The sequence below is a fragment of the Chanodichthys erythropterus genome, chromosome 10, assembly GCF_024489055.1.
Source record: "Chanodichthys erythropterus isolate Z2021 chromosome 10, ASM2448905v1, whole genome shotgun sequence".
Taxonomy (NCBI): Eukaryota; Metazoa; Chordata; class Actinopteri; order Cypriniformes; family Xenocyprididae; genus Chanodichthys; species Chanodichthys erythropterus.
Genome location: NC_090230.1, coordinates 17,279,963 through 17,292,125, shown reverse-complemented (window position 1 = coordinate 17,292,125; position 12,163 = coordinate 17,279,963). Strand labels below are relative to the sequence as shown.

Here is a 12,163-nt window from a genome sequence, read left to right as displayed (position 1 = left end):
TTCAGTGACCATCTCTGATTTCAAAGCTTAAATGTTACTATTTTCATATCTTAAAGGGATAGTTCACCCAAAAAATTTAAATTCTGTCATAATTTACTCAAGTTGTTCCAAACCTGTATGAGTTTCTTTTCTCTGCTGAACACAAAAGAAGATATTTTGAAGAATATGGGTAACCAAACAGTTAATGGGCCCCAATGACATCCATAGTAGGGAAAACAAATTCTATGTAAGTCAGTGGGGCCCATTAAATGTTTGGTTACCGAAATTATATCCCTCCGTTGAACTATCCCTTTAAACTTGCTTTTCCCCCATCTCAAGAAAACATTAGCAGACCTGTGTAAAGATCACTCCTGGTCATAATTTCATGATTCCAATAGTAATTTTATCCATTTAACTGTAGTGTTCTCCTTTTAAGTGGATATATTAACTGACAACCCCAGATAACCGATCTGTTTTTCTCCATTCTTACTAAACACAAAACATTCAAAATCTAAAAATACAATGATCATAAAAAGTAAAAATAACTGCTATGGATAAGATGGGCTTATCCAATGTGCAAAATCAGAAGGTAGAGAGGTTCCTCTGAGCACACAGAGAGACCACTGACCCATAGTGGGCTCTGATATCACTTTAATGACAAGCTTCCATGTCAACAGCGCTGGAGAGCACTTGACTGTGAGGGTGACTAAGAGATGCCCTCGAGGCCTGCGCCAGCACTGTGTTTTTCATTTATCTAAATGAGTGGAGGATGCATCGCGCTTCTGAATTTGCATTCCTGCCCCTCTCTGCTGTTCATTAATGGCTGATGAATGCAGCTGTGTACAAAAAAAGGTGTGTTAAAGTCCTTTAGCGCGGCTCATGAATACTTTCTCGCTTTCATTTTCTGTCTCCTCCTCCTCTCATGGCGGTGTCTAATGTAGGTCATCTGTCAACCACCCACCCATTATTCTCTCTTACCTTTATGGCATAGAGTGAAGCAGGAGTTTTCACTCTGCCTCCGGCCAAAGGAAACCTTTAGAGCGGGCTTGACGCCGAGGACCATCGTAGCCCAAACAGTGTGCAAATACCTCCCACATCTACGGCTGCCTGGACTTTGATGGAGCTATTAATCTCGCCATGCATTTACCATTTGGCTTCTGTGCATTACTTAGGCCATTGTTTTTAATTGCAGAAATGTAGAGTCATACAGACTAATAAAATGTAATCTAGGATTTCATTGTTAAAAATTACACTTAAAACAATTAATGACTCTTTGGTAATATTCCATGAGGGGAAAAAAGACAGAACTTGCTATTATCCATTGAGAATTGAACAAAAATCTTCAATATAGGCTTTCAAAAATAAATACAGACTGACAAAATAGCTAATTTTAAATAGTGCAGTTTATATATATATATATATATATATATATATATATATATATATATATATATATATATATTACAGTTCACTTTCAAATCTACACAATAAGAGGACATATACATTCACAACATATTTGTATAAACTGTGAAACATTTTATGACATGCTATTTTCTGTGGCTCAGATACTGTCAGTTCTTGTGGCATCAGGACAGTTTCTGAGGAGCCGATTCCAAAGGTCATTTCTGCCTTCTAGTGGCGGATATAAAGTACTACAACAACAGGGAAGACACAAATTAGCATTCCTCAGAGCATTCATTATAGTTCATCAACAACTAATTAGCATTATATTTGGGGACATTTATAAATGCAACATGGATAATAATAATAATTGTACAAATGCGTGTTTTTTTTTTTAAAGAAATGTATTTTATTCAGCAATGTAGGGGCATTTATAGCATTTTTCAACTTCAAATAACTTCTGTTCTACTGTATAACTACAGTTCATCAACAAAAATCTTGAACAAAAAGTAGGGTGGGTTTACATGGAGAATTGTAGGGATAAACCTTTCTATAAACCGAACAAAATAAAAATTCTGCCATGTAAACGCGTTAAACCGATTACCTTGCGTCGTCGGGGGTCGAATGCAAAATGGCGGCGGCAAAATCAAACTGGAGTAAAACTGAAACAACATATTCACTGAAGGAACTCAGTGTATCATTATGGACGTTCATCCACACGCTTCTGCTTTTCAAAGGAGGAAGGGGTATTGAGATGCTCCTTAGAGAAGCACCAAAGCCACCAAAAAGGTCAGTTTCCTGCGCCCGTCTTTTCCTCATACCTTCCAGCAGTAATATGCTACAAATTCACGCTGTTGCTTGATTAAGAGCAACACTTTACATAAAAATAGCGCGCATAAGAAATAATGGAACTCCATGTTGACAGGAATAAAGGCGGCAAACAGGACATACCCTTACGAAAAAGAAGTTTATTCAAGTGTGCAATTAGTATACTTCTTTTAAACTAAAAATAAGAAAGTATACTTTCAGTCTACTCTTTATATACTTCTCAGAAATAAACTTTATGTACTTCTGATATATACTCAAAATTGCACTAAAGTATACTTGTCAAATGTCTAAGTAGTAGGCTACGTGTTGTTTATGGACTCGATCTACTTTAAATAAAAAAAATAAAATAAAAAAAATTAAACTTACTTATATTTAAGTGTTGATAAAAAGGATTCATGAAGCTACAATAAAATATTTTTAAAATGGAAAGAGTTAAAGTACAGTTCAAGGTATTTCAAGTATAAAAAATAATACCTAGAACATAGAAGTATGCTTAAAGTGCAAAAATAATATATAAAAAGTAAACTATAAGTGTGATGTCATGTTCATTTAAAGAAAACTTAAAAGTATACTTGCACTAAACTAGCAGTTTACTGAGAGTATATTTCAAAGTGTACTTTCGTATACTAAAAATGTAGCTATTACTAGTATTAAAATAGTAAACTACTAGTATAAGTTCACTTTTAGTACAGATGCAGTACAAATGAGAAACATAGCTGTGAACTAGTTAAAGTCTACTACTGTTACACTTATAGTACACTTAAACGTATACTTCAATTGGGCCAATTTAGTCCCAAGCGGTATTAAAATAGTACACCTACAAGTTTACTACTAGTACATTGATATTATACTTACTACATAAAGTATACTTAAAAATATACTTGAACATTACTTTAGTATACTTGATCAAATGAACTTGAAGTATACTAGTTTTTCGTAAGGGTAGGCTAATGTGCGCATGTCACAAAGTCGTTCCGATTGGAAGCGCCGGAGCTTGTAAACACCATATCGGATTAGATAACGTCTCATATAAACAGTCCACTGAATCTTTCAATCGGAATGACAAAAAGTGTAAACGTGGCTGTTTCCATAAATATTAATCAGAACAACTGTTCTCAATATTGGTAATAATAAATGTTTCTTGTGCAGCAAATCAACTTATTAGGATGACTTCTGAAGGATCATGTGACACTGACTGGAGTAATGATCTAGAAAATCACTGAAATAAACTGCATTTTAAAATATATTAAAATAGAAAATGGTTATTTCAAATTGTAATAATATTTTATAATTTTTGTTTAAATAAATTCAGCCTCAGTGAGGACTTGATGATTTTGTTTCATGTCTTACTGAGGCCAGCAAAACATAATCAAAAACTGATTGCATCTTTAAGCAAGTGTCATTTTAAAAGTCAGTTGGACCAAAAGGGCCAGTAGTTGAAACACCCTTATATTTACGTGTTCAACAGCGGGTGATGCAACAAGTTTAATGTTTATTTTGTGTGGATGATCTAGGGCATTTATCAACACAGTATAATGGGAGAATTTAAGCCCCCTTATAATGATTTCTGGTGCCGTTAGTCAAAATCAATGAAAAAAAGTGAAAGAAAACATATAGAGAAGAGAAGACAGCCATTATTTTGTAACTTGCCCTTTGCTTTCTCTTCTGTTATTGTGTAATATGAAAATGGGAATCAAGAAGCTTGATTTCTCTTTTTGTATGTCCCAACTGACAAATGTAAACATTAGATAAACTTTCTTTTCTTTTAGTCAAAATATTTCTTGTGCATGGCAATGGAGTAGGCTAGTCTGGTATATATATATAAAAAAAAAGTCCTCCTTTGGACTAAGTAAATGATTAACTTTTTGATCCCCCATCATACAACAGAGACCAAAACCAGAAAACAAATATAGTTATTTGTGAGATGAAAATGAGAGTTCCAGTACAAATCATCTGCTTTTCCTGTTTCCTATTTTCTGTTACCTTTGTGCAAGGTCAAGGTGAGTTTATTATTTTTTACTATGTAGAATGTTGTACATATTATATACACTTCCAACACTTTTTAAATGACGTAAAGTGGATTTAAAGAGTGTTGACTGGTACATCTTTGTGTGCGTTTGTTTGTGCTTCTCAGAATGTCTTCGATTGGATATTGTAGGCTATATAAAAACATAGAACTAGTTGCGAAAGCTTCATACAACAATGATGAAACAGTGAACGTGAACTGCATGACAGGTTAAATAAGTTTTTATAGGATAAAGTGTAAAAATGGACAGTGGCAGACGTTCATTGCTCTAAGCTGCTCAAGTAAGAAAATTGTCAATATGATGACCACATCATTTCCTCTCATTTAATTAAAATGTTCACTTTTAGAGTAAAACTTGTTTGATTTCTGCAGAGAAAAAGTGTGATCACCCAGGGGAAACATCAAATGGTTATTTTAAACTTAGAGAGGGGAGAGATCATACTTACAGAGCAACAGTGGAGTATACTTGCCAGATAGGGTAAATGTGAGAAAAAAAAAAAAAAAAAAATTCATAATTCCCATCTGTTCTGTTTACTAATTTATAAAGTTCAAATGTGTCCTGTTTGATTTGACACTGTTTCCACTTAAAAAGTTTAAATGCATCTGTTCATAGGTATAAGATGGCAACCAGAATGAATCAGAATACTGCCTGAAAGATATCACTGAAATAACTGTTCTGAGAAATCACGTGATGACATGTGACTGTTTACATAGACTAGGGTGACAGCCATAAATAGGCTAAATGAAAGTAATGGAGCATTGGCCAAATTAGTCAGCAGTACACCGGGATTTTTCCTGACTGACTGTGGGGCTGCAGGCTGTGCACACATCAAAATGTTTGGGTCCAGTCAGGTTCAAAAATAGGCTAGGCTAAATGCCGTTCGGTCGGGTCTGCCTTTGGTTGGGTTTTTCTTTAAATAAAAATAAATAATTATGCATCAGGTTTGGGTAAAAAATGTTTTGGGTCGATTCTGGTCAAGTACAGAATTTAGGACCTGAGCAGACCTCTAGTGTTAATAGGGATTAAAGGTGCCCTAAACCCTATTTCACAAGGTGTAATATAAGTCTAAAGGCAGGAATACACCAAACCGAAGATCGGCAGTCGGGCAGTTTTTGTTCGTCGATCGACTAAGTTTTCTCAGTGTGTTCCGCACCGTCGGCTGAAGTTGGTCCTCGTTGGCTTTTTTCGGCCGATTTGAAATGTTGAATCGGTGTTGGAGCTCGTCGGGCCATCTGATCATTCTGATTGGCTGTTCAGCTACTTCCACCTGCTGGTTCAGAAAGGCATTTCATCTCATGCAGGCGCAGAACTGACGTGCTACTTGGCCGTCAGCTGTTTAGCGTCGGTTTGGTGTGTCAGGCCAACTTTGGACACAGACTTTGCTGACGTGAGCCAACCCCGCAGTCTGCTTTTGTCGCCACTAGTTTGTCGGAGTCGGCTTGGTGTGTTCTGGCCGTAACCCAGAATGTGTCTGTGAAGTTTCATCTCAAATACCCCATAGATTTTTACTATACAATGTTTTAACTGCCTATTTTGGGGCATAATTAAAAATGCGCCGATTCTGTGCTTGTCCCCTTTAAATGCTCGCGCTCCCCGACCCCAAGCTCGCGACTCTATAATACATTGCATAACCAAAGTTCACACAGCTAATATAACCCTCAAAATGGATCTTTACAAAGTGTTTGTGATGCAGCATATCAGATAAGTATAGTATTTATTTGGATGTTTACATTTGATTCTGAATGAGTTTGACAGTATGCTGCGGCTAATGGGGCTAAAGCTAACATTACACACTGTTGGAGAGATTTATAAAGAATGAAGATGCATTTATGAATTAAACAGACTGCAAGCGTTTAAAAATGAAAATAATGACATGGCTCTGGTCTCTGTGAATACAGTAAGAAACAATGGTAACTTTAACCAAATTTTACAGTACATTAGCTTACATAAGGAGGAGGAAACAATGGTGTTTGAGACTCTGTATGTCGTTTCCATGTACAGAACTCTAATTATTCAACTATGCCAAGGTAAATTCAATTTTAAATTCTAGGGCACCTTAAAGATATATGTAGTCCAGCTTTAATATACAACTAAATGCAGTCAATGTGTGAAAATAGTTTCTTTATTTAGTTTGCGTTGTGAGTATTTGCAGCACATGTATTGTCAAACTGATGAAGATGTTTTCTTAATTTGCTGGTGTATTTTTCTGTTTGCATGTGTTTTCTTCAGTTGTAGTTTGAGCTCTTTAGGCCACAGTACTTTTTGCTATACAAAACTGGTAATGTTACAAAAAAATATGTTTTGCATCACTATGTCTTTACAGTAACTTGCCGGCTTGAGTTGACCGTATCTGGAGCAGTAAGAACCATACCAGAGGGAAAAACAATTTTCAAAGCTGGAGAAATTGTGGAAATTATCTGCTCTGACAAAAACCAGGTCTTTTACAAGCAGAAGATATTTACATGCACAGATAATGGGAAGTGGGATTACAAGCCAACTTGTGAGGGTAAGAATGTAGAAGAACACTTCTGGATTTGGTGCTGAATTCCTTGTACATTATCAAAAGCATGTGAGTCTTGTTTCAGAGATTAAATGTGAAGTTCCACACAACCAGCATGTATATCTACCAACATATTACTTCAGTGGAGATCTGAATTTGAATGTAAAAAGATCTTACAATTGTGAATCTGGATATCGTAAAATGGCAGTCCAGGCCACATGCAAACAAGACGGGTGGACGCCAAAACCACTGTGTGCTGGTATGTTTTACTGTAGAGCATTAAAATCTTTGCTACTCACAAAATCACTTCATATAAATTCTATGATTATGTGAATGTTTGTTTTCTAGAAATTATGTGTGACCAACCAAACATCACAAATGCAGAGATTATGGGAGGTCAGAACCAAAAGTACAAAATCTCTTCAAGAATACAATATAAATGTCGTCCTGGATTTGAACCAGAGGAGCTTGTACGAATCACCTGTGATTCCCAGGGCCAATGGACAGACATACAGACCTGCACTGGAAAGTTACAGTTTTGATTTTATTGTATCATAAATTTATATATCATTTATATATATGATTGGATTATCCCTTTCCAAGCCATAGTCAATAGCTGATATATGTTTATATTAAAAATAATGTCCATATAAAAAGTAAGACAGACACTACGGTTCTGTTAATATATTGTTGAGTATTCAAATATAAATTATCTTCTTATATACAGATGGTACTTGTCAGGAACAAGAACTCAAAAATGTAGAAATTCTCTTTGGACATCCAGGCATCACTTCACCTTATAAACCTGGGCATATCTTAGTTTTTCGATGCACTAATGTCAACATGAGGTTTTACGGACAACGGGCAATTGAATGCCAACCAGACGGGAGGTGGAATTATCCATATCCACAATGTGGAGGTACAGACATATATCGACTACATGATTATATTTATATTAGTAGAAACATTTCTATAAATCAGTCTATCTATAAATCTTTATAATTAACTAATAGTATTTTTCATATAATTCTTTGTATTGAATTGTTCCTCTAGGCATAGTTCAGTGTTCTCAACCAACAACAAACTTGCGATTTGTGACACTGTCAGATGAGAAAACTGTGTTCAGCAACTTTGACATACTGACATACAAGTGCAATGAACCATACAATGAAAATGCAGGAGGAGTTTTGATGTGTCAAAATGGAAAATGGAACGGAACGTTTTTCTGCAAAAGTGAGTCTCCACAAAATCTTGCATTCACATTTAATTACTCAGCAGCAAATCCAACTTGAACTATGATGATTCAATCCCAAATGTGGATTATGGGTGCATCAAAAAATGTTACCATTGTAAGGTTCATGTCTTGTTTGTCACAACACCGTTTTCAACTAAAAACAAAAAACTTTTTTATATATTCAATGATAATGCCATTTTAGGGGCCTTAAAACACGTTTAAAGTGCAAGTTTTCAAAACAATACTTTTGTAATATCATGCTCATGCGTATTATGTGTTCATTCTATAGGCGCATAGTGTTTCCTTACAAAGTGACATCGCCAACTACTGGCCTAGCAGCATAAAGCAGCATTTTCAGTCATTTTTTGTGTTTCCGTATGAATGGAGATCATTTTGACAATGTTGTCTGTACGTGAAACTTTTCAAAAACATAAAGGAAAAACATTGTTTCATGCAAACATGTAAACAAAACGTCAACAATAATGTACTTAAAATGGAAATGTTTTTTTCCTCTGTGTTTTTCATGTCACAACTTTGTCAAAATGATCTCCGTTCACATGGATCCGCGAAAACGATTAAAAAAATGTTCCAGGACAGTAGTTGGCAATGTCTCTTTGTAAAAAAACACTACGCGCCTATAGACTGAACATGTAATACGCATGAGCGTGAAGTCACCGTTTTCACAAATTCCCATTTTTGTAGAGACAGAGACAATAACGGTATCAAATTCAAGAACTTGCACTTTGAAACCCGTAGGCGCGTATTTCTTCTTTACATAGTGGAATCACTATTTACCGACAACATAATATGTGTGAACGGAGAATGTTTTGACAAGGTTTTCCCTGTCACTGTTTTATCTGAGTTCTAGTTCATAGTTTGCTTCTATGGTTTCTGATTGCTGCACACCTGTTCTTTTATTAGCATCCTTTGTGTATTTAGCTCTTAGTTCCCTCAGTTCATGTGTGCTGCTTTATGAAGCACACACACACACACATACATATAGTCACTCAGAGACCAGAGATCATGCTTCGAAGCACAGAAACTTGTGAAAGCTGCCCCAAGACTTTTATAAGTGCAATTACGGACACTAAACTCTGTCTAAAGATGTATGTAAATGTAATATTTTTATTTGTTTAGGTGAGACCTGTCCACCACCTCCATATCTTCAACATGGAGATTACAGCATCATCAAGAGTACGGAAAAAAATGTGATTACAGAGGTATCTTACACTTGCCAGTCTTACTATGTATTGGATAAGCAACAGGAATCTTTTAAGTGTGCGGATGGAATATGGGAGGCTCCTCCGAAATGTCTGAGTGAGTCATTATAATATATAACAAGCAAACAAGGGGCAAGTATCTAATAGTTTTATACAGTTTTTCACTGGATGCTGTCTCTCTCATAGGACCTTGTGAAATTAATGACATAGTTGAGAAGTACAATCTGCAGCTCCCTACAGAAAAGGTTTATATAGCACATGCTAACAAGTATAGACTGAACTGTACAGCTGGATTTAATACTGGAAGTGAGATAAGAGCGTATGTGGACGTGTCGTGTTCTAATGGATATCTACAGATTGACGAAAGTTGTGAGTATTTGTCTCGTTTTCAGAACCTGAATTAGTCATGTTGGTGTTCTGGACATTTATATATTTGTTTGTTTCTTTCTTTAGGTGATACACAAAATAATTGAATGTAAACTGGAGTAGTAATTGAGGTAATGTAACCCAGTAAGATTTTAGGAATGACTTTTCTTTCAGATGTTTTTAGCACTTAATGTTGATGTTAAAAAATGACTATTGTCAAACCCAAACTGATGAATATTAACATTTTTCAGTGGCCTAATAATGTAAAAATGCAGAATGTAATTATGTGTTTGTGAAGACGGAAACACACACAGCTGGTACATATTCTCATTCATCTACAAATTCTATAAATCTCACAGTATTTTAATTTTTTTTTTGTCAACATTGCTTTAACAACCCTTGTGATTAAAAACATGTTAATAATTAGACCGACTTTGGTGTGGATTTTAGTTCAACATATTTCTTTCTTGCATTGTATATATGCATGTAGTCATATGTCCCACCAGACATGGAGTGAAGTAACATCTCACAGCAAGAACTGGCAAATCTGGTCCAGCAGTCCATGAGGATGAGATCAACTGTAGTACTTAAAGCAGCTGGTGCCATAACATATACTGACTGCTATGTTGATATTGCCAGCCTGAGTTTCCTAGTCATAAATACGATTAGAGAGGCTGTTCATGTCCATGTATTTAAACTAATATTTAAACTACTCAATAAAAGAAAACCAACCAATATTTAAATCTCTTAATTGCCTTGAATGCTCTGATATTCAGCATCACAGTAAGTGAAATTTAACTTGGTTTTATCAATTGTTACAAATATTGTAGCAGTGATTCTTTAAGTTTTGCCTTCAACCCTGTTATCCAAGTTTTAAGAAAATGTGACTTAATCAGTGGTGTTTTGAAATGAGAAAATAAACAATGTCCTCAATGATAATATCAGGTACTGTTTATGTGCTTTATTTAATGTTAAAAGTGTCTAACGTGAGTTTGAGTATCATTCTGTGTTCCCAGCTTTTTAGCTGTAATGAAAACAACATGTGCCCATTTATTTATTTACAAGATCTGAGGCCAAAGAACGTTCAAACTGTCAACTCAATGCGAACAAACAAGTGCACTCTATGCCAAAGATTGGTTCAGTCACACTGTATGTACTTCAAACAATGTTTAAATTGTGTAATATTTATGAATTTTATTATGTGTCAGATATATGAATCAGATTAGGGTTGGAGAAAAACTGCAGAGCTGTGTCACTTCAGGCAATGAGTTTGAGACCACTGCTTTAGGGGCTCTGCTCTATGAGCTCAAGAGAGGCGCGGAATCCCACCTTAACTTTACCTGCAGGTGTCGCTGTTGGACAGTATTCCTTTAGAAACACCAGACACTTGAACACTTTTTATTGACACATATTTTTGTAATATAGTTTGTTATCTCATCCTAATTTTTGAGAAGCCGCTGCCTCCCTTGCCTCCTCGGAGGAAACACCCCTGGACCAAATAAATTTGTTTTTCAGATCAGGTCATTACAAATCAACCTTTTGTATAAAGCTACTGTGAGGTTTAATTGTATGCTAAATGTACAGCCCTGTATCACGGAACACGAAGGCTTATAAGCATGAACAAACTAAGGATATTAATGAGTTAATTAACAAGACACAGGTGAATATAATGACAAATCAGACAACTCAGGAAAACTAGGATAGTCAATGGTGCAAACAATCACAGAAGACAAAATCCAAAATCACACAGAAAATATGACACACATTACAGCCTGTTGCTCATTCTGGATTATATTTATTTTTATCTTATGAATTTTGATTTTATAGGCTATATATATATATATATATATATATATATATATATATATATATATATATATATATATATATATATATATATATATATATATATATATATAATATGTAAATATAATATATATATATATATATATATAATATATATATATATATATATGTGTGTGTAAATATAATATATATATATAAACTCTGTTTTTTAAAATGTTTAAATTTATTGAATATGCCAAAACTCAGCTTCCACATGACAAACATTTATATATAAAGTTAAAGACCTTTGAGTTTAACATTTCAATGTTTACCAAAAGTCCACACTGTAAAATCCAGTAAATGACATCCAGTATTTACGGTTTAAAAAGGGATTTTTTTTTTTTTTCAGTGTGAGATAAGGAGGATCATTTAGGTCATTTACACAACTTGTTTTTCAGTTTTAAGCATGTTCGGATACTTTAAACTCTTTGTCTATCTCAATGCAGTGGCAGTTATATATTTTGCAATGTTTGAAAGGTTGATTTGTGAATATTTTGAAAACTTCTTACATCTCACTCATTGTAGTTTTTTTTTTTTTCTTTACATTGTCCCAAGGGACAGATTAATTAATCTAATAATTTTCTTTTTTTAAATGTAATTAACACTAGTCAGTGAAAAAAAAAAAAAATCTAACGGGTTTACCTGTAAAGCACAGTAGTGAACACATAAAATATTTTGGAACTTTCTTTTTGCTTCCTGGTTACATAAATGTGATTTAAGAAGTTTGTCTTTTTGTCCTTTAATTTGTCCAAATGACAGAAAA

At 34.6% G+C, this 12,163-nt stretch overlaps 1 protein-coding gene across 1 annotated transcript; it reads left to right on the top strand.

The window, feature by feature from the left end:
- Positions 1–3,826: 3,826 nt before the first annotated feature.
- LOC137027794 (complement factor H-related protein 1-like) lies at positions 3,827–10,481 on the top strand. The gene is made up of 9 exons (XM_067396320.1): positions 3,827–4,208; positions 6,559–6,741; positions 6,821–6,994; positions 7,084–7,260; positions 7,463–7,654; positions 7,789–7,968; positions 9,107–9,286; positions 9,376–9,558; positions 9,643–10,481. The coding sequence occupies exons 1-9, from the start codon at positions 4,133–4,135 to the stop codon at positions 9,660–9,662; spliced, it is 1,365 nt and encodes a 454-aa protein (XP_067252421.1). The 5' UTR covers positions 3,827–4,132; the 3' UTR covers positions 9,663–10,481.
- The last annotated feature ends 1,682 nt before the right edge of the window (positions 10,482–12,163 follow it).